Source organism: Lepisosteus platostomus, chromosome 12, assembly GCF_059453375.1.
Source record: "Lepisosteus platostomus isolate fLepPlt1 chromosome 12, fLepPlt1.hap1, whole genome shotgun sequence".
Lineage (NCBI taxonomy): Eukaryota > Metazoa > Chordata > Actinopteri > Semionotiformes > Lepisosteidae > Lepisosteus > Lepisosteus platostomus.
This window is the reverse complement of record NC_142622.1, coordinates 43,557,028-43,580,107: the sequence shown is the minus strand read 5'-3', so window position 1 is coordinate 43,580,107 and position 23,080 is coordinate 43,557,028. Positions and strand designations below refer to the sequence as shown.

The window sequence follows — 23,080 nt, the reverse complement described above, 5'->3', positions numbered from 1 at the left end:
GTTGTTTCGTTATGTAATTATGTTGTTCCTATTATGTCACACAGCTCCCGGCGCAGTAGCCTTGAGATCTTGCATTTTATTCATTAGGTTGTTAACACAAAGGTATAAGAATTTCACAGCAGATGTTTTATTTGCTTGAAGGGTGTTCTCAGTGTTGGCTGGGCTTTTCCGAACCAGCCTGCTGGAGATCTCTGCCTGTGAGTTTTCTAGTTTAGATGCCCTCAGCGGCTGTATTTATGTTTACCCCGGTGTGCGCACACTAATATTAAAGTCCCACACTGTGATGTGGTCAATTTGGACACAAAAGAAAAGGACTCCCCATTTAGAAAAAAATAGTTATTTATTATTGGTTTGCTTATTCTTTATCTTCATGGCCTTCTCAACTTCGGACATTAAATCTAGAGGTCCTTCGTAGTTGTTAGTCTTTATTGCCTTCAGTTTCAGCTGATATTCTGATGGTAGACTGTTCTGCTCGGCACCCAAAACAATAACCTGAAGCACAAAAAAAGGTAGACAGAAATGTCAAGATTTAGCACAGTAAATATTTCTATACAAAAGTTACAAAGCTGTTCTAGATCTTGGCTATGGTATATTGTGCTGCCATCGGTTTTATAAGGGTTGTGTTCTGGACTGGTTAAGTAGTTAGGATCTGAGATATATTATTTTAAATTAATACCTGGATCTAATGAGCTTGTATGTTAAATTATGTCATATAAATATTACTATCCCCTATGCCAATTTCAGAGTATTACAATATTTTATGTAAAAAAAACGGTAGTTTGATTATTTACATTAGTAACTCAATTAGGAATTGCCCAACTTAATTGCCATTGTATTCTGTCAGAGTTGTACGTCAAAATCAAAGTCTGTTGCTCATTGTTTATTAGGAAACTGAAACTGCTGTGGTGAAAGTAATGGTCATTTTTCTTTTCTGAAAACAAGATTGACACTTTGTTATTTCAACTGCAAGATTTACCTAAGAAGTGTTAATTCTGTTACTGAAATCTCACAGCTTTTTTCATTCACTATAAAAAGTTTGTTGGGCAATATATTCAAAACAAATTCACACAAAAGTAAAATGAAGTCCTGAATAGACAAAACTGATTTTACTTTAAATGAAGCAATGCAATTAAAGTGCCCAAGAAATTGTCACCTTTCCAAAACGCAACACGTGACAAAAAATGTGCCTATACTGTATATATCCACAATGAAACAAAGACAGATCATCCCTATTCATGGAAATATGCTGGTAAAGCTTATTTTTACACTGACTAATAATGAAGAATAAAGTTCGCTACAGCAATATCCAGAATATGAATCTAAAATGTATTTTCCAGTGGTTTCAGGAGAGTGACTATGAATAGAGCTTAAAACTTTTGACCCAGTGCTGCTTTGAGTTCATTGTCGTTTCAACGCAAAGACAATGGGTCTTTCTAATTCCAGCTGTTGCTATGGGAACAAGCCCACATACACGAAGAGTACAATAATGTCTGTTGCTATTTAAGCAAAGTGGTTGGTTTGCGTGCACAAAACTGAAATACATGAAAGAATTGTGATGGTTTAATTCTCAGTTCTGGTCATGGTGTGCAATGAAGTAGGTAAACCCAGTTTGCTTCTTTCGCTATTTCAGATGCGCACAGATATTGATTATATTGCCTACTGTGGATGTAAATCTAAACCCGGTTAGACATCTCAGTCAAGCTGCCCTTTCTGGCACCTCAGAGCACCCAACACACAGTCCAGACAAACAGTGAGTCTGCTATACTTTATACTTCAACACAGGGGGGTTGAAGGTTTCTGAGTGTCCTGAGAAGTGAGACCACTACAATATCTCATCTCGCACTAGAGGACACATTGTACTCACCCCAGACTCGCCGCAAAATCGTCTAATGATAGGCAGCAGTTTATCTGCAAGGCACAGCTGTAGCATGTGGTTCGACTCCAGGTTGAAGGTGCTGCCATAGGCACCTCAGGTTGTCCCGATTGTATAGTCCATAACTACTGCTTCAAAAGGACAACCTGTCTCTGCAGGGGATCCCAGTGCTTTAGCGTTGGAAATGACATCACTGGAATACTCATCTTACATCATAACCCCAAAATCCCAAAGCTCAGTCTGGCAGGCTCAAGCCAGCAACATCTCCTCCATAACATCCACCCTCTAAACAATGCAAAGTACTGTTTTATCATCTGGAGAGCCCTTAATTATAGGATTCTTCAAAACAAGTGAATTTTTCACGTTTTAGATTCGGTTTAAAATAAACCCCACTGGGTCCTGCATAAATGGAAAACAAAACAAACTTACCTTAAGATACTGTGGTGAAGGAGGAGCGTAGACACAGTTGTTCATGATGTAAGTCCGGCAAGTCAATTCCTCCACTTTTGTTGAGACCAAAACCTCTGCTGGACTGTAAGCACCAATTTTCACATTCTCCTGTCTGTTCAGGTACAAAACAAATCTACAAATTACCTGAGCTTTTGACCCGAGAACACCCCCAGTCTGCCAAAGGAAAGTGTATTTTACATGACCAAATTAATTCATTTGAAATAATTATAAAATAAACAATAATTAATTCAATTTGAAATTTTATTAGAATGAATTTAAAAAGCACAACTATACGTAAAGCATAGTGCATAGCAAATTATTGAATTTCAGCACATTTATACATTTATACTCATTGTCTGAAGGCATGATGGTGCAGCCATCTATATTAAGAGTGAGGTTGCAATTTTCAGGGGTTGTCTGTGGCTAACCATTGATATAAAACTTTGCTGGATGACTGATTTGGTGGGTCAAATGCTATAGACAGGCCCTGTTGAAGCTGACATTTTCTTTTACAAAAATCAGCTAGGGTTAATGTTTTAATACAAAACCCAAGAAGAAAGGATTCATGACTATCCCTTTCCATGCACTATATCGGGCACAAATCCAGAAAGATCACTTTAAATAGAAGTCAGTTCATGAAGCAGAAATACTCTTGCCTGTCTAGGGACTGGAGGTCTTCTACACTCATCTTCCACACCACCCCCCACACTTCATCTCCTGGGCTCTGAACGATGGTGGCCACTCCCCCATGCCAGCGGTCACTAGTCCGGCCTCCGAAGTTCCCGAAGGCAAGCTTGTAGTCCTGCAGTGAAGCACGTTGGAGAGCGGGTGAGTGCTGCGGACGGACCCAGAAAAGGTCAGGTCTGCTACACCTCACATGCGACTACAGGACACTGAACTGCTGCAAAGCAGAAATGGCAACTAACTTTGCTCTGGTTTGTGAAGAAGAAATAAATAAGTAGCGTTGTAAAAGCGGATGTTGGATCACACAAGAAACTAAAACTCCAGAAACCCTTCTCGTGTTTATTTCATTCAATTTTTGTCATCAACGTGAGCTTGGGCTTTTCTCCCTAATCATCCTGTTTGTGAGGCCTGATATGTGGATTTCTGATAAATATGTTGTCCTTCGAGCTCTGATATCAAAAACAAAGACATAATTGAAAATAATCTGGTAAAGTTAAGTGACAAATAAGACATGATAAAACAGCTACCACACTGCATCCTAACATCAACACTGTCACTGTATACAAGACGTTGCCTGATAAAGAAGCAAACTGTGGAAGTTTTCCAATGAAAATATCTTAGTTGCACAGATACCGAAGGTCACATCATCGGAAGCCCTGTGAAGTCTCCACTCCTTCTTTTATTCCCCTTACCTTGAGTCTGGCCACACAGTGAATTGTAGCTGATGGGTTCTTCAGCTGCAGCCTTTCCTTCAGCAAGTTACTCCCATAAGCAAAGTACAGAAAGGTCTCATCCTCCATCTTTATCCCTTCAGCGAGACGTGACACAAAAACCGATCAGAATACAGAAAAGAGACACAAACTGACAAAGCCTCCTGAATCGGCACTGGACATGTGCAGGGCTGTGGCAGAACAAGAACAGAGGACAAATATATTGCAAGGCCTTTTATATATGCGGTTTACCCACATAGTATTCTCATGCAAATGCATTGATTCTGATTGATCACAAAAACAGCGGTGTGGCTGCCAGATTTACTTACTGAGGTGCTATACGTCCCCCAGAGTCCCTCTAGTGGACACAAGTTTTTCCGTTGTGGGCTGTTAAAAGAGTTTTGCTAACAGCACAACAGGGCACGGAGAGAATATAATACATATGAATGTTATTCATATGAATGAATGAGCGTCATAACCACTGCTCCTAGTGGAACGAAGCAGTGTCCCATCATTCAAGAGATAAGCCCAGTAAAGGCTGAGGAGAGAGAGGCAGAGATGTGGAGGAGGACATGTGCAGGGCAGGCAGCACGGCGAACACAAACCAAGAGTGAAGACAGGAACAAAGCAAAAGTCCATAGCCGGCAGTAAACACAGTAGCATGACAACGAGGGAAGTCTGAAAGGCGTAGTAGAAAACGTATCAGTCAGAAGACCACGAATCACAAGGCTGAGAACCAGGACCTAGAGACAAAGCACTTGCGGCTCAAATCAAAACGCTGTACCAGAGTGCAGAACACGCACAGAATACAGTAGACGTTCAATAACCTGACCCCTTGAGGTGGGCGTGGTCATAAACTGCTCCCAGGTGGTACAGGTCTCCTGTCTCATTACATATCCATAATCAGGTTTTGTGTGACGTGAGGACTGAATGGTGTAATTTCTGATGACTCTTTAAACATATTAGTGGCACTTCGTTACCTAAAAGTCCTTGTTATGGCACACTGATGCATCTTATGGAATCATGAGATGCCCTCTAAATATGACCCTGGCTGTTACAGTACAGGAGCATTCAGACAAGACCAATACCTGGTATCGCACAGCAGACTGATCTCCACAAGGCCACCTGTGCTTGTTATTCATCCTGAATCGCACTCTGACATTCCCAGGCAGCTTACCGATTCCCCTCTCACACCACCACGCCCTCCTGCCTATTACAGCCCCATCTGACCGCTGGAGAGCCAGATCAGGCTAAAGGGACAATGCCACTACCAATAAAACAATACTTCTCTCATCGCAGTGCTAGTGCCGGACAGACACACTCACACTTCCTGGGCCCATGCTTATTCTTTTCCAACTGCTCCTGCTCAATGGCTAAAACTAACTGGTATTGTACATTTTGTGAAAGCAACAATCTTTGAAGTAACTGGGTACCAACAGCATTAACCTTCATGGTCACCACTGTTCTTTGCAAAGATGTAGTTGTTTATTTGCCATCTATAGACTCAGGTGTTCCAAAGATTGAAAAAGAAGAAGAGAAGATCACTTTATTGGCCACACTTTAAACGGCCTGGTTTGCCTTAGACGTACTGGCCAGTTCTGTGCTTGCCTGTCTTCCTAGACCTATCTTAGACCTGACCTTCTTAGACAACTGGATAATTAAAAATAGCTGATCATGATGATGCCTGTGTCTGTTGTGTAGTTATCCGTGCTGGATACCTGTAGGGTAAGTGTGTTGTAGCCATGTTAGAGATGCTGTATTACTGTTGGTAGACTGCCTGCAAACTGTCTCCTCAGTGCATTGAGTTTAAAACAGAGCATTAAAGATGTTTAGTGCTCTGCTTTGTTGCTTAGATCCCTTGCTGGTGTTTTTAGGGCCACTGATTTGAAATATAAAAGCCTGTATAAGAGGGGTTCTAATTCTTTTTCATGACATGTCTGAAATGTGAATCAAGTCTTTGGGTCACCACGGACTCTGCATGCCAAATCTTGCCTATGGACTAAGGAAAGGAGTAATCATTCAGGAAGAATATCTGGAATCTTGCATCACCTCAGCGACCCTGACAGAACACCCAATCATTGAGATGGAGGTTGTTTCGGGCAAGGCAAGGCAAAGTTCACAGTCCACAGACAAGGGCTTCGGTTGCTTATTTGGACTTTACAAACGTTCATGTTTTACGGTTTCTCCTAGATGAGTCAAGAATCTTCTGGCTCACCTCCTGTATCTCTAGGAACCACATGAACACACACACGTACACACAATAAAATGAAAGTGACAGTGCAGGAGCTCCTAGTAAGAAGGAACACTTGCCATAAAAGAACTCCTAATTAACTACCGGCCTGCCTGTAGTAACACCCTTCTTGAAAAGGCCCTCCCTCTCAAGAAGGCGTCCATCTGGTAAATGGTGCCCTTACACAGCGCCCAAGTGCGCGAGCAGCACAATAGTTTTGTCAGCCTGTCTGTAATCTATTTACAAGGTCTCTTTAATAGGTTTACTGGTTAAAGGCTGCTAAGCTCCTGCAACAAGTGCTCACAGTGACAGAAAGAGCCTGGAAGGCAGCTGAGAAGCAAAGTCTCTGCTGTTCCTGATACTTTAATCTCAGCAATGGAGAAGGACTCCAGACCATTATGGGACAATCAAATGCAATTTTTCCTGGCCTGCGTGTCGTACGCAGTGGGGCTGGGTAATGTGTGGAGATTCCCATATTTGTGCCAAATGCACGGAGGAGGTAGGGTTCGTTTTTTGGTCTAAGATATTTCTTAAATCACTTCGTTTTTCTCTCTCCTGAATACGTTCTGATGTGAATAGTCTGTACCGTGAAGTGCGTTTCAGAGCAAACAGATACATGTACAGTACCTGAAAGCTTTAAAAACTGGAATGCAGTGCTCGAGCACCTTTTGACAGATTAATGATTAATGATGAAATAAATGGTAAAATATAACATGCAACTAAATGTTGTTTTTTTAGAAAACATGTTAGGGTACAAATGTACTTCCTTCACATGGTAATGTATTTAATCAATTAGACTAGTAATAGTCGTATTATAATAATATTATAAGGCTATGCAGTAGTTTAAGAAATCAGATTCTACTGCTACAGTATTTCATCAACCTTCTTCTATCAATATGGAAGTGATTTGTAAATGTGTACACAACAAAGCAAGTGTTTTTTGTAATGCTTAATTCTTTGGGAAATCACTTGTTTTAGTTTGTTTCTGTCAGGGTTGTACTATAGTGTGCAGTTGTATCTGGTGCAAAGCCACTGTGTTGAGCGAGCTACTTTCAAAACCTGAGGTGTCTTTAACCAATTTTCCTTCAGGCTTAGGATATGAACTTCAGCTTTTGTTTACAACACCACTGGATTCTTATTTTAATCATAACACTGCACAAAACATATTCAGATTGTGAAAATGTCATATAAGTGACATATATTCCATTAATTACTTGAGAAGCAATCTTCAAAAGAGACAAAAGGTCCTTTTTCTCATTTCAATTTGCATCAGAGAGGGCTGCGGTTACTACAGTAAAGTGTCAGAATGCTGAAGAACTACCCACCGTAGGGAAGAAAAATATTAGCCTATGCTTTTCCCTAATTTTCTATGTTGCTCTATTATTGTTTCTTTATGCGTGTCTAACAGAACAGCTCACAAAATCTCTGCCCACGTCTTTCTCATTTTCACATCCAGATAACAGAACAGAAGTCCATGCATCAGTTTACCCCTCCCTGGTCCCGGCTAACAAGTTTCAGAAACGGGACGATTTTACAATATGTAGCCAGAGTTGCCATTTGAAAAAGCTTAAAAAGCTTGAGTGAAAGGTTCTTAGCCATGCAAACAGATTGTTTAGCTGTGGGAATATGACACAATCACTACAAGACTCACATTAAATCCACGAGCTTTATATAAATGCAGGTCAAATGATTATTGACTTCCCGTAAAGTGCATACGGTAAGACCTTCTGCTGGCACCACTCATAAGTAGTAACCTTGTGATGAAAAGTCAAGGCCAAGCAAATATTTTCCATCACAAGAACGTAAGCACTGTTCTATTTAAAATAACTCAGAGGATTTGAGCTTTTACAGTAACATTATTTTGGAATATCATTAACAATGAGAGTTAATCCTTATTTGTTGTGGTCAGCAATTTCTGTGAGCTTACGTGAGCAAAAATTCTTTGAAGCAAAAGGAGACAACAGGTTTAAGCCATTACCGGAAAACCTGACCTAGGATTTAATTGGTGGCAATTATGGGAACTAGGCATTTTTAACAGCGTGTCGCAATAGGAAACAGTGGACACAAGAGTGCTCACCAACGGGAGTGTCAGCCAAACATTACCTACTCCTGTGAGCCTGTCGTTACAGTGTAGAATACAATAATTACTGTCTGCAATTAAAAGCTTAACAAGGAAACGAAACAGGATGGAGGCCAAGCTCCTGTGGCGTGAGCCCCAGACACAATCAATTCATAATTAAACCAAATAGATCAACACAATTCATAACCCCTAACAGGTCTTCTACAAAACAATGGGAACAAAATATTCCAGGGAATGTTTCTGTCACAGTCATTAACAATAGCTACTGCAGTCTGCATGATGTACCGGTGGGTACATAAGATTTAAGCACACAATCCTGAGATAGCTAGAATTGAAATAAGGAATCTACTGGATTTCATACCAATTTTCATTCATTACAAGAAGAGTCCAATGTAAGGAGAATTAAAAACTGCAGAAAATAACAGTACAATTTTCAAGCACGATACGGGCTTGTGTGTACAGCTTAGGCTATGTCAAGGACATTATTAGATTTTATTAGTGCTTTGAAAGGACATGAAACCTCTCTAGGTCCTTTAAACAAAATGTTGCAAGCGCTAAAGAGCACAAAAGCCATGCATAGAAGCACTTTGGTTGGATCACAAAGCAATGGTTTACTGTTGAGATGGTTTGGTGAAGATGATAAAGAAATGGGTAGAAATAAACTTGCACACATTTCTAATTGCGTTGGCAGGCGGATTCCTGATACCCTACCTGGTAATGCTGGTGGTAGAAGGAATACCTCTGTTCTATATGGAGCTGGCGGTCGGACAGCAGATGCGTCTTGGCAGCATCGGGGCGTGGAGAGCCATTAACCCGTATCTCGGCGGAGTGGGTGAGCGCGTCAGGGACCTGTTAGATACCAAATGTGAAAGCACAGGAAATATTCCCAATCGGATCTTCCGGCTGCCTGCATCATCAGTTTTTTCATTCCGTTGCCCAGTTTTCATTTCTCCGGTTTGAATTGTATATCCTAACATTTTTTATTTGCTTATCCGCATTCCCAGGAAGATGCAAACTCGGCATTTCCCCATTTCGCATTTATAGTTTGTGTTTTAAATTGAAAACCATCTGCTAGGCTTCTTCTGAAAATGTCAAAATACATTAGATTTTCTATGTGCATCCAGTACTTAATATTGCTTGTTGAAGGAACTCTAGCAAGTTAGTTTAGCAAGACAGGCTTTTTAAAATCCATTTTTACGATTCCCGGAGATCTTATTTGCATACAGAATTCTAGTTGAGAGCTCCTTCATTATAATATTTCAAATTATCCAGCCGGTTTGCACAAATTTACCAGTTGACTAGATTTCTCATAAGCCAAAACAGTCTACTTTTCTCTAATATTCCTGTATAGAAGAAAACTATTACTTATCAGCTACATACCTCGTAAAACATTCTCCGACTGCACAGTGTGCACTTTTGCCCCCTGCGTCTGTGAAATGGCATCATTTAGAAAATGATTTATTGGATGGCTGATACACTTCTGCCCATCTACAACGTGAACACTGTCTGTCATCATAGGTCAATGTGATTGACCCATGAAGAATTAAAAAACCTGATTCTCTATTTAAAATCACTTCCTTTTTGAGTGTATTTTGTGTTCAGTTCATTGAAGCTGAGCCAGAAACGCATTCTATCAAAATGTTAGGATCTGTTCTACATCCCTGAAGTTCACTTCAAAAACCAAGCTAAAATATATCAGGAATTGTATCTGCAGATGACTTGCAAAGGAACGAGCAGAAGCTAATTTCACTCTGGAAAGTAAGAAGAAAGCAATCAAAAACCTGACATTGTTGTTGTGTTCTGTCTTCTTTCTTTTCTAGACAATATATGTGTTTGTGTCCACATCATGAATAATAAATGTTTCTTTCTGTTTTAGGTATTGCAAGTGTGGTGACATCCATATATCTTTCCATGTACTACAACGTTATAAATGCTTGGGCGTTTTGGTATCTCTTCCATTCATTTCAGGTTGGAGTATTTAGTTGATATTTTTTCCAAAAATGTCCTGGGCCCACAAGTACAAAACAACTTATTTAAGAATATCCAATATGCATCTAAGCCCTTTTTAGGTATACAACAAATAACAGCCTTAATAAAAGACATGCATTGTAGGTATTTTAATAATTTATTTTTGCCTTACTGCACCAGCACAATTGTTCCTTATACAGGTACATACATCTAATGGAAATGTTCTGCTATGTAAGTTACCCTAAATAAAGACTTCTGTTATACAGAATTTAATTTTAATTTTTTAGTTTTATCAGCTGATGCAACATTTACCCCCAGTAAGACCATAAATTTACCATCTTAATTTAAATGTGAAGAATTTCCTTTTTCTTTTAGTAAGTTAAAGTTTATATAGAGCCAACATCCTTAACATAGTGCATTTCTTTTTTTTTCTTCAAAATGAAACAGGGAGTTTCTCGCCTTTGGAAAGCAGAGCCTCAATGCTTACTTGCCGACAGTGTTTTTCAAGCCCACTGATTTTGCCCGAGTCTCACCCTGATCGGAATGTCTCCTTGCGCTCCCTCAGACAGTGCTGCCCTGGGCAGAGTGCCCTGTGAACAGGAACCTGACTGGCTATGTGGAGGAATGTGAGAGGAGCTCTGCTACAGAATACTTCTGGTACAGAGAGACCTTAAACATCACATCCTCGATGGATGAAACTGGGAATGTCCATATGGGACAGGCGCTGTGTCTCCTCCTAGCCTGGTTGGTGGTGTACCTGTGTATTGTTAGAGGAACAGAATCAACAGGAAAGGTAACTTTTTAAATCTCAGAGGCAGGACACGGGGGGAGACAAAGATATGATTATAAATGCGTCTTTTGCTTTTTGTGCAAATACTGAACTTTCTTCTCTTTTGGTAGCATTCAGTGATTTCTGATAGCTTGTAATTATCTCCCTCTTTTGGGTTTGTGGTTTTGAATGGAGCAGCATGGTTGCACAGTGGGTAGCTTTTACTGATTTGCAGTGCTGGAGCCCTGGGTTGAATTCCTGAGGTGCTGTCTGTGTGGAGTTTCTGTGTTCTCCATGAGTTCACATGGGTTTCCTCCAGGTGCTCAGGTTTCCTCCCACAATCCGAAGACGTACTGGTGGGTTAATTGGTTTCTGGGAAAACTGGCATTGGTGTGAGTGTGTGTGTGTCTGTTTGTGTGTTACGATGAACTGGCGTCCCATCCAGGGTGTACCCTGCCTTAGGCCCGTTGCTTGCTGGGATAGGCTCCAGAATTAGATAAAGCTGTTTGAATGAAAGGATACATGATTTATGTTTCATGAATATACTTGATGTAAATGTAACTTAAATGGATGAAGGGGTTACCTTGTCCATCTGCTAGATTAAAAGACAAGAGTGGAAGTAAACAGTCTAAATGAACTCCTGTTCTTCAACAACATTAAAAAAAAACAAAAAAAAAAACCACTGTGATTTCTCTTTGCCTTAGGTAGTGTATTTTACAGCCACATTCCCTTATTTGGTCCTGATCATCTATTTGATAAGAGGAGTAACTCTACATGGAGCTATCAATGGAGTGAAGTACATGTTCACACCTAAGGTAAAATGTTAAACAAATTGGGGTTACAATGTGTGTTTGAATACATCTGGTCTGGCTTTTGCATGTCGCATAACACAATTTGCAATGTTATGCAAAAAAACCCTCCTGCCTCTTTGTCACAGAACAAAAAAAGGTTATATTTACCTTTTCTACTGCCCGATCCTACTGTGTGTACCACTTTTTCAGAAGTGCTGGACCATGTTAAAGAATGTAACGGTAGATGGGATTAATGCTACAGTATGTGACACACTTGTTTAGACGGGTGTTCCTCATCTTTAAATAACGGGAGATCTAGGGTGACCTACAAGATTATGCGGATGGGGGCTCTCCGGGACAGGGGCTGGACATGATCTCATGATCAGTGATCTTGCCAGCCCACTGCAGAAGCCCAGACAGACCTTCCAGGCTGTGGCAGCTGGACACCCCACTGTGCTGCATAGAGCAGCTTGAGTATCGCTTGTCGAAGCTTTGCCAGGGATCATGTCTCCATCAGTTAACGTCTGCGCGCTCTTGTCAGCTCGAACAGCTGGCCAACCCCATGACCTGGATCAACGCTGCCACCCAGATCTTCTTCTCCCTGGGCCTGGGCTTTGGCAGCCTCATTGCCTTCGCCAGCTACAACCAGCCCAACAACAACTTCGAGAGGCAGGCCATCGCCGTGTCGATCATCAACAGCGGCACCTCTATCTTCGCCAGCCTCGTCACCTTTGCCATCTATGGCTTCAAGGCAACATGCAACTATGAGAGATGCCTAGACAGGTAGACCTTATTTCATTGTTCTCGTGCTGTTAAGTCATCTTCAGGTTTTCAAATTACTCCTTTTCTTTACCCTCATGCAGTCCATTACAGCATCGGTGTGTGTTTACTGACCGTATACCAGCTAATAGGCCATAGAACGACACCCGTTTCTCTGCATTGGAAGTGCCAGTTGCTGTATGTGTCGTGTCTTGTTGACCAGACTTGAATGAAACAGGAAGAGGATATTTTTGACTATGTGATTTCACAGTGCTGTTTTCAATATTCCAGCTGTGACGGAAACTACATCTTAAAATGGGGGTAATGTGTACTGCAGTTAAATATTCTTTGTAGCTGTATTCTTTTATAGTTTTATTGGGTCCTTAACATAGCTCACTTATTACCTGGACATACTGAACATGTACAGTTCAATCAGCCATGTTTGTGCTCTGATTCTGACAAGTCTGAAGTAGCTTTTTAGAAGAAAAATGGTACTGTTTTTGGAACACCCAGTGTAATTATCACTGACGTTGACTTACAAGGTTGAAAAAGTGAACAGAACTGAGTATCTGTGGGAGCCCATGATGGGTAATACTCAGATCCCTGCCAAATGTTGAGGAAGAAAAAGGCCAAATAATAATAATGAATTCTTATGTTCCTTCAAATGTTAGAAATAAAATTATCTCGAGTTGAGTAATGTTCTCAGAAATTGAAGGAATTGCAGTCATTCTGTTACTTGCCTTTCATATTCACAGGATGATATTGCTGCTGTTAAATACTTTTGATATGAAGGAGGACAGCATCAAGCCAGAGAACTTAGACTACTGGAAGATTGAGCTGAATACAACGTACCCGGACAAGTTCGCCTCAATATCCTCCAGACTTGAGGTCTGCAGCCTGGAGGCCGAACTAGACATGGTGAGCTTGGTCATGAAAAACTGTTGCAGCCCCTTTTCTGTGTTCTCAGACTCTGGCAAATGCGTCTTCATAAAAAGCCCTATTAATATGTAAAAAATGTCCACTCTCCATAATTTAAGTGGCATAATTAAATGATAAATTACTATTGATTATATTAATTAGCTAATGCAACATCAATAGGGAGACAGACTTCTGATTTCTCCTTTGCTTATGTAAAGTCACATACTAGATCTCTATCTGCTTTGTTTATTCACATTTTATGGAAAAGACCCCAAAACAAGCTTTTTGGAATACAGACCAGCCTTGATGTGAATACCTTTACACTCAATCCCGAGTCAGAGGCTAATTATAATTTCCGTTAAAATCACATAACATAACTACTTGTATTATAATCATTTGTCTAAAGCCAGGTGCACAAACTTTCTTTGAATCGACACAATGAATAAAATAAGCAAATCTGAGGCACTAGAGGACAGTCCACTCCCCACACACCAGCTCTCAGTGGGGAGGAGAGCAGAGTGATGAAGCCAGTTCAGAGAGGGGGGTTATTAGGAGGCCATGATTGGTAAGGGCCAGGGGAGGAATTTGGCCAGGACACCGGGGTAACACCCCTACTCTTTTCGAGAAACGCCCTGGGATTTTTAATGACCACAGAGAGTCAGGGCGCTTTTACGTCTCATCCGAAGGACGGCGCCTGTTTACAGTATAGTGTCCCCGTCACTATACTGGGGCATTAGGACCCACACGGACCCCAGGGTGAGCGCCCCCTGCTGGCCCCACTAACACCTCTTCCAGCAGCAACCTCAGTTTTCCCAGCAGGTCTCCCATCCAGGTACAGACCAGGCTCACACCTGCTGAGCTTCAGTGGGCTGCCAGCTGTGAGCTGCAGGGTGAAATGGCTGCTGGCCAGCCTGGCTCTGTAAGAGTTCAGTAGTTTGATACGATCATTGCTACAGTAGTGTAGCTGTTTTAGCATTTTTAAGTATTAAACTGAAAAGTAGGAAATTGAAGGCAAGTACTGTGACAAATCTGATTGGGTTTTGATGTCTTAAGCAAAGTCATTGAAATGTCCTTGGACATCTGCCAGTTTCTTGTGAATGCATTTCTTTGTTGGTTATAACCTGGCAATTCACAGTCCGGCAATAAACAATACAACTTTATTGTGAGTTAGAAACAGTTCCTTGTTTAGCCATAGCAGTAGTTCAAAGTTTCCTTACTCAACTCCTTATTTTACGTAACATTAGCGATGGTAAGGAAAAACAGGCTAAGATAACTAACTAACAAGTCTGCAAGACCGACCAACATTGACTGTTGGTTTCACTCAGCTTGATGGATGATTTATTGTTTTTTCTTTTCTTTTTTTAACCCCTGTTAACTAACATTCTGGATATCAAAAGATGCCACTGAAGAGGGTGGGTCGTCAGTTCTCCAGTTTTTCTTTATTTCTGGAGTCACATTAGGTGGTTTACACCTGACAATTGTTGCTATTAGGCCGATTTAAGACAATGAAAACATGCTGAAATAATGCAGGAGTGATGGGGAGGTTTCTGGTTTGCACAAGTACATTCTGCAAACCTTAGCAGAAGTCTTCATCTCTGCTTCCAGTTGGTTTGGTGGAAGTCAGATGGAAAAACATCTTACACTAGTGTTTCGATACATTTCCAATACCTTTTCTAGAAACAAGAACCAAGATTGAAGATCACTGGCAGCTAATTTACTAGCAATCATTGTGATGTGTGGAACCACCTGTGGAGGACAGATTTACAAGGATTTTGCACCACTATCATTTGGCTTCATTTTCTTTTATAAGGAAATGTATTATTTAAACTCCAGACTATTTTACATCAGGAGTTTCTGTTCATCAGACTTGTTTTGGGGCTTATTTGTGGCAGTCACTTGGGTGCAAAAGATCTTGAGAAATCATGCCTTCAGTACGTATCATCTATTCATAGCGAAATATTTTCATTAGCTCTAGAAATTGTCCTTTCTCACACTTGGCATTTTTTATATTCTCACAGAACTTCTCAATTTGGTTGGTTAGATAATAGATGATAAGGTGATATGGTAATTACAGATAACTTTGAAAATAATGATAAACATTTGGCACTTACCATATTGTGATTCCACTGCTGTGACAAGCTGGTATTGTTCAGATCTTTGAAGGCCATCATGAAAAGCTTTTGACTGTCAACTTTGTAAGTTTAATTCCACTTCAGTGAAACACGAATTTAACTTCATGTTTCAAGCTGGCATAAGCTGGTTCATAAGAGGGCAAGGGGATTAATTAATTCAATCAAAACTTAGGTGAGTTTACAGAGGGTTTCAAAATGAGAGAATAATATATTTATTTTCTAGATTTGTGTACGTAGGCAAGTCACCATTGTTCTAACGCAAGCAATGGAAATTGTAATTTTCACATTTCGTTAGGTCACAGATGAGTATCACAGACGGTTAACATCAAGCTCCTTATCTGTATGTTCTGAGATAAGGGGCATTTATGTCATGTGTGACAGTAGGTGGCACAACCATAAAATTATCTTTAGCCATAGAAAATTTCCTTTACCAAAACAATTTTCAAAATGAACTGGTCAGTCAAGATAAACATTACTGGTAGGAAGAGATTCTTGTCCTTGGCTGTAATAGTAGAAGAGCCTGAATGAAAAATGGGGTTGAAAAGGGTTACTTTGTGCTTACCAAGCATGAGCATGGTGACTGTCACAGCTGGTTTGAGTGTGTCCTGTTCAGGAACAGACCCAAGCCTTATATAATGCTGACATGTGTTTGACTCTCCCAGGCTGTCGAAGGCACCGGTCTGGCGTTCATAGTGTACAGTGAGGCCATCAAGAACATGGGCCTGCCCCAGTTCTGGTCCGTGCTGTACTTCTCCATGCTGCTGATGCTGGGGATTGGAAGCATGCTGGGAAACGTGGCTGCCGTTATAACCCCCCTGAGGGACTGGGACTTCCTGTCCAAGCGCGTCAAGAAGGAAACTGTGAACGGTGAGCTGCCCGAGCCCGATCAGGAGCCAGCGAGCTGCGCTGAGGAACTGGAACCTCAGACCAAACAGGAGGTCGAAAAAAAGATACCCAGTAAAATCCAGTCGCTGGCCAGTAAGATCAATCAGATTAAAGAAACCTGCAGGCTTAAAAAACAGTTTATAAGGTACGACAGTCTGCTTGAGTTGGCGTTCCCCTCAGACATTGATTTTTGGCCGTTGTGGGTAGAACATGATGCTCACAGCCAGGATAAGCGAGGCAGAAGAAGAAGAAATCTCAAGCTCTCAAAATCATCATTCTTTGGTCCTGAAATTAGATCTTGCCGTTCAGCTGGCTGGATTCACAGTACATTGCACCCAATATATTTTCCTTTAAAAAAACTGGCTTTGACAAATTGACTTAACAAAATGGAAAATCTCCTTCTACTTAGCATATGATGCTAAAAAAACAGATGTATACAACAATATGTAAAAATATGGGCAACAGGAAATATATTCAATGTGGAATAAAACAGTGAGAATTTAAACTGGTATTATGAACAAATTCTCCTCCTTTACAAGCGAAGACCTTACCAGTCACTAATTTCACACGTATGTTCATCAACACAAAATTGTTTATTGTATTTCATAATTGGCTTATTATTGTACCATATCTAGGTCTCTTTTGTCTAGTACGTGATGAAGCAAAATTCAAGAAAGAAAAAAGTATTACCCCTTCCAAGAATAAGGTCCTGCTTAATTTGTTTAGTTGTGAAGGCCGTGTTAATTAGAGTCACATGTAGGGCACTATGGAGGGTGATGGAGGCTCAGGCAGTGTCTGTGTTACAGGGTTGGTGTGCCTGTTCTGTGGCGTGACAAGCCTGGTGTTCACAGTCCAGTCAGGCAACTACTGGTTCGCCATCTTCAACGAATACGCTGCCACGTTTTCTCTGCTCTTCATCGTCCTCATTGAAATCTTAAGCGTCTGCTATATTTACGGCCTGAAAAGGTTTGTACCCCGTTCGCACCTCTCCTGCTGGCTGTGTGACTTTATTTTTAAAAAGCGTCATGTAGCGGGGGGAGGGACACAACAACAAAAGGAGGCGTGGATTGTGTTGTTTTGGGTGGGGCACAAAAATTCTTCAAGTAGGGAGCTGCGTCAGCATGCGCAGGCTGCAAAGGAGCAGGTAAGTCTATTCTGGGCTGAAAGGAAAAGAATGTTTTTCTTCCATCTCAGCACAGAAGGAACCTCTCTCTCTTCCTTCACAAAAGCCCTTGCTCAGCGGCCACATGTTCATCCACCACTCACCCGCTGTTAATTCTGCGAAGGTGTGATTGTCTCCCTTCTCTTCCCCCCCTTCCCTCTGATCAGCGTTATAAGCGCATAAAGGCGCGAACGTCCAGCTGCAGAGACCGCTTCTTCCTTGCACTTGTGCATATGACACGGCAGCGGAGCTGATTCTGGTTCCCCCTGTTTTTGTGCTTTGCCCACTTGGCTCTGCAGGTTCGAGAAGGACATCGAAGTGATGATCGGACACCGCCCCCACTGGTACTGGAAAATCTCATGGGCGGCTGTGAGTCCCGTTCTCATCGTTGCACTTTTTGTGTTCTACATTGCCAATTACATCATGGGTGGGACTCCCACGTACCAAGCGTGGGACGGAAACCGGGTGAGTTTCACTGCGACATCGGGCCATTGAAGCCCCTCCCCTCCGTTCCCTGTCCGAAAGCGGCTTATTCCTGGGGAGGGTCATCGCTAACTGCAGCCCATCCCACAACCACAGGGAGCCTCGAGGAGATACAGTACACCCTCGGCTACACACACACACAAGCACACGGGCCCAATTCAGAGATGGCGCCTCGAAATATTTGCTTGAATAACATTTTTTCCCTCAACATTTTTTTATCTAGTCCCATTTCCATTCTTTTCTCTACCGTTATTTCTTCAAGTTTTGCCATGATCCCCCCCCCAAAAAAAACCTGCTCATTGATAAGCGTAGTCTTTACAGTCAAAGCCAATGAATTGGTTTAAAATGAAAGGCAGCCCTAAAGCTTCATGTCTTTGACTACGCAAAATATTTAACAGAGTGATGACATTACTGTTGATAATCAGGTACTTAGTCGTCCTCTAAAATCTGTATTTCTTCTTTTAAACGCAGGGAGAAACGGTAACCAAGGAGTATCCTGTATATGCCCAGGTCTTCATTGGGATTCTCCTGGTATCGTCTATGAGCTGTGTCCCGCTGGTGGCCCTGGTCACTCTTATCAAGAAAAAGAGCAGCAAGGCCAAAGAGACTACAGTCAGCCCCGCTACCACCTAGGAAATGTGGGATACTCTGTGAATGGAGATGAAAGACCTGTTTCTTCACAGTCTATGGCCTTAATCTGACAGCCTCTGACTCTGTGAAACACAAGAGCCACTGAAGAGGAATTTCTCATTTCTACATATAAAGTATGTGCCTTTAAAAAACATCGTACTTGCCTATCTTATAGCTATACACACAACTATCCTTGTTCATATTAAAGTCACCATTTCTCATTTGACACCTGAAAAAAAAAATTCCAAAGTGGAAGTCGTAGGATTACATAAAGATCTTTTAAGACATAAAAAGGACCACCTGTCTATAGCGTGATGAAGAATAAAGTATTGTTCCCTTTCAGGAAATGGTAGCACACGCCTCCTTATTTTGGCTAACAAATTATTTTGAAACCAACTTTCTTCAAAACTGTTATGTCTGCCTGTTGCAGATCTGCTCTGGCCAGATAGTAAGCATCATGCTTAGCAATGCTACTATCACCCCCAGGGAAATGTAAGAAGCAACATGGTCATTATCACTGGCCCAGAACTTAAATCAATTCTGAAGGTGATTTGTCAAACTGAATGACTTAGATACAATATAGGACTAAAATTTTATTTCGTCCCTTAAGGACCAGACTTCTAGTAATTGACCAAATTACTTTATTAATACCCTACAACCTCTTCCAAACTTTAGCAACTGGTGACTGATGACTAACTTGTTTGGAAGGACGAAATAGAAGCCACAGACCTAAAGGATACTGCTTAGTCACACTCGGTGACAGCCAAGGTCACTTTCCTGCCCACGGCACGCCTTGCGTTTGAATCAGTGTCAACCTACCTGTTGAAGAGCCTGCAATTCCAACAATTCAACATTGAGCACTCTGTAGTGTAAAACATTCTCTGGACAAGGATCTTGCACAAACAAGGAATGTGCTTGAAATCCAGTTTTAAAACCACCTGCCACTCAATTTTCGAACAAATCCAAGATTAAAAAAAAAAAAAAGAAAGTATTTAGGACTTAGAAAATGGGCTGAAGAAATGCATTAGAGATTGACCAATAATGTTTAAACCCTCCCTGTGCGTTTGCACACAGACAACTTACAAGGGCCAAGCCTGGATTCAGCAACAGGCCCCCAACAATACAATCCAGTCCCACAGCTCAATGCCAAGAAGATCCGTCTCACTTAGTAAGACACTGCAAACACTCCTCACCATCAACACATACAGTACAGAGCAGTATCTATCCCACCCAAAAGAGAGATTAACCTTTAATACTTACAATTAAACAGGGCGCCATGTTATCAGGAATATGGTTTTTATTAGATATAAAAAAACAAATGGGAGATCATCCACAACATTTTCCTGCGAAATAAAAAAAAAACTGTACAGACAGCCTCTGCCGGAGAGAGGGAGAGCACTTGCAGCAGCAGCAGCAGCGAGCGAAGTTATCTCCTCGGTCCTCCTCTGCCTCGCCCTCTTCCTCGGCCTCTGCCCCGTCCCCTGCCTCGACCGCGGCCGGCCACTGCGAGAGAGGACAGACACCAGTCACCCGCCGTGCCGCCTCACGGCCACAGCCCAGCCCGCGAGCGGAAGAGCAGGAGCGATGCACACCAGTAAAACACCGAAGGGGGTTACACACGCCGAGGGAAACCTGTCCACTGTTTGTGCAGACGTCCAGATACCACGGAAGAAAACCGATCCGCTCTTTAAAGATACCGTGAGGGTTAAGGAAAAGGGGCACAGAGACTCTCAATCATTACATCCACATATAAACTACTCTCACGCAACTTCCTGGGAATAGCTCAGGAAGTAAACTCTTGTTATAAACTATGACAAGTACAAATCAAACCAACAGGTACAAACCCATATTACCGCACCTGAAACGTCTGCTATAAGATGACTTTAGTTTACTTTAAGGTTTTGTCAGTATATAAAACATAGAAATACTTTGAAATGCCTCAGGTTTTTTGCACCCCAGTGAACCCCCCCCCAAAAAAACAAGCAGAAACTTAACTTCAGGCAATGAATTACTATGATGGTTTAGTCTTAGCAAACTGATTTCATTTTCATCTACATAACAAAGAGGTACCAAGAACGTCTAAGGCAGTTCCTAGCACATGCAACAATATTTTCTTGGTTTACACTCTGAGCTTAGGAAGTTGAATGTATTCAACCAAACAATGAGTCTTAACTGAAATATGATTTTGTACATGAACCGCTGCTCCAACTGTCCTTTCAAACAACCTCAACAAGAAACCACACATAGGACAATTTAAACCCAGGAACAGGAGACACTTCATTACCCCATATACACCAAGGGTAGCGGGAGTGTGGAACAAGCTGACCAGCCATGCTGATCAAGGCGATACCCCGGCTTCTCTCGAGAAACCTCAAGAAGAGATCCTGACCTCCTCTCTTTTGGGAATATGCTTAAGTTCTTATTTAAAACTGCGTGAAGAAACGCACTTCTACTCCGAAGATATATCTGACTGCTGAGGAAAAGCATCTTCTCAGAACTCCTACCTGCTTCCCTCTTTTTGGACTTGACCTTCGGCTCGATGTCGACCAACAGGGTGTCGAGGGGCAGGCTGTCCGGCAGGATGAAGTAGCGGATGTTGTTTCCACGGATGCTCAGCGTCTCCAGCTGGACAGGCTCCCTGTTCTTCAACGTCATTTTCACAGCTTTCAGGTGAGTGTTCATGCACACATCCACCCCTGCGCAGCACACAAACACGGGAAAGGGTGTGAGCTATCCTACTCATGGTCGCACAAAGAACACTTGGTTTTCTGACCAATTAGCCCACCTTTCTCTCCTATGACTGGCTGAAGGTTTAAGTAAATCTGGTATGAATTCGTTGTCGGATTGACTTTTAAATTGACCCCCAGCACACAGGACACGCATTGAGGTCTGAACAGGAAGCACCCCCAAAAGATGGCCAATACTTTTATCCCCTGCACCGGGTGATCCCTGACTGCAGGTTATTGCAGCAGGCAAGTAAACAGTTTTTCTCAGGGATCGACTATCCTTAAACAGAGAGATGCCCGAGTATCACCCAGCAAAGCCAGTTAGTACATGCTCATGCTCAACACATTCGTGAGAAGGGAAGCTGTTCTGGCGAGGGATAAGCTTCGTGGATTTTAAGGATCACGGGGCATGGAGCCTCTGCCCGGCGGAAGATCGATCAGATCTTTTCCCGGGCTCGGAAGGACCCTCCATCCAGGCGTGCTGCGAGAGACAGCCCTTTCCCGTCTCGAAACGAGACAAAGGACCCGATGGTCCACCTCTCCAAACCCACAGCGTTACTGAGGGAAACCGACCCAGTGGGCTTTTCGAGAACAAACACCGCAACAAGAGCCGATCCACCTACCAGTGATGGTGCCGTGGACCTGAGTTCCGTTCTTGAGCTCTATGGTGACGGTTTCATGGCTCAACTTCATCAAAAATCTGCAAAGGTGGGAGGGAGAGGGGAAAGTCAGTACATAAAACACCCGTCAGGTAGCAAGAGGGACGAGCACCGTCCCGCACCGGGAGGCTAAACAGGAAAACCGAGTCGCACCGACCGGATGAAAACACGTCTCCGGCGGGCCGGCGCTCCTCTCCAACATGTCTACGGTGCTTTGTGCGGAGAAATTAAAGAGCCGCGCTGGGACTCGACTGACCCGCCGCTTCAACACAACCGACAACAGGCACGGATTTCGGATTGCAGCAGCCGACGCGAAACGGCGTTTCTCCCTCCCACCCCCTGGAAGCCGTTTGAATCGGCCATTCATTTCACCCCTTCCCGCCTCCCGCGTCTCCCCGACGCGAACGGCGCTTTCTGGAGCTGAAAACAACCCACAATCTGACTCCATCCTCGGCAATCCCTGCGCTTTTACACCCTTTAGCGACGCTGGCCCCAAGATCGAAACACCCCGAAACGTCTTACCGCACGAGTTTCATGCTGGCGGCTGATGGCGAGAAGAAATCCCCCACCGGAGTAAGACAAAAAATTATACACGAAACGATACAGCGACGCTGGGCCGTTCCGGCATTAAATCGGAAACTGACTCGGAAGTGAAAGGCAGCGGTGACCCGGAAACGCACCGAAGGCGCTGAAAGACGCAAAGAGGGGCCTCGGACGTGGGATGGGGATGGGAGGCTCAGCACAGCGCCACCGTGTGTTTCATTACTCAGTGGAGGAACAAGAAGACGGCGCCCTCTTGCAGGGTGTCTGCCGAGGACGAAGCTGGGAGATTCGTTTCGTTGCTGTGGGTGGAAACGTGTTATCGAAAATAAAGCACAGTGCACTAGTGTTTTCGAGATGCGTTTCCTCTCGAAATGTGGAAGAGCCGTTTTTACGCTCGTAGGTCTTATTACTCGTCTATGCTGGTTGAAACACGGTGCCAAGGGGTAACAGCGCCCATAACTTTCAGGTGATGTGCTTCCACGCCAGCAACTATAAAAGCATAAATATTTGCCTAACCCTTCCTCTGTGACTGGAAACTTTAAAAATACCTTACTGCCATATATCAGTTGTCAAATGTTTATCAGTTTTACCATGTAGAATACATTTATTTTCTGTTGCAGCTTAACGT

The 23,080-nt window shown here is 42.5% G+C and overlaps 3 protein-coding genes across 4 annotated transcripts; 1 reads left to right on the top strand and 2 right to left on the bottom strand.

Moving 5' to 3' along the window:
- Positions 1-321: 321 nt before the first annotated feature.
- Positions 322-8,872, bottom strand: LOC148651595 (gamma-glutamylcyclotransferase-like). Of its 2 annotated transcripts, none has more exons than XM_088602126.1 (5): positions 8,739-8,872; positions 3,700-3,815; positions 2,980-3,158; positions 2,303-2,435; positions 322-492 (listed from the first exon to the last, which is right to left on the bottom strand). In XM_088602126.1, exons 2-5 carry the CDS (start codon positions 3,805-3,807, stop codon positions 337-339), a joined length of 576 nt encoding a protein of 191 aa, XP_088458252.1. In that variant the 5' UTR covers positions 3,808-3,815; positions 8,739-8,872; the 3' UTR covers positions 322-336. The 2 variants fall into 2 exon arrangements, with proteins under 2 accessions (XP_088458252.1, XP_088458253.1); XM_088602127.1 differs by having other exon boundaries at positions 2,980-3,125.
- On the top strand, positions 6,094-18,871 carry slc6a20 (solute carrier family 6 member 20). The gene is made up of 11 exons (XM_088602119.1): positions 6,094-6,446; positions 8,719-8,859; positions 9,904-9,995; positions 10,561-10,788; positions 11,469-11,579; positions 12,097-12,338; positions 13,070-13,232; positions 16,027-16,231; positions 17,056-17,215; positions 17,711-17,876; positions 18,366-18,871. Exons 1-11 carry the CDS (start codon positions 6,323-6,325, stop codon positions 18,525-18,527), a joined length of 1,794 nt encoding a protein of 597 aa, XP_088458245.1. The 5' UTR covers positions 6,094-6,322; the 3' UTR covers positions 18,528-18,871.
- A 932-nt stretch (positions 18,872-19,803) lies between these two features.
- On the bottom strand, positions 19,804-22,590 carry snrpd1 (small nuclear ribonucleoprotein D1 polypeptide). Its single transcript, XM_088602130.1, has 4 exons — positions 22,432-22,590; positions 21,874-21,950; positions 21,029-21,220; positions 19,804-20,027 (listed from the first exon to the last, which is right to left on the bottom strand). The coding sequence occupies exons 1-4, from the start codon at positions 22,443-22,445 to the stop codon at positions 19,951-19,953; spliced, it is 360 nt and encodes a 119-aa protein (XP_088458256.1). The 5' UTR covers positions 22,446-22,590; the 3' UTR covers positions 19,804-19,950.
- Positions 22,591-23,080: the final 490 nt, after the last annotated feature.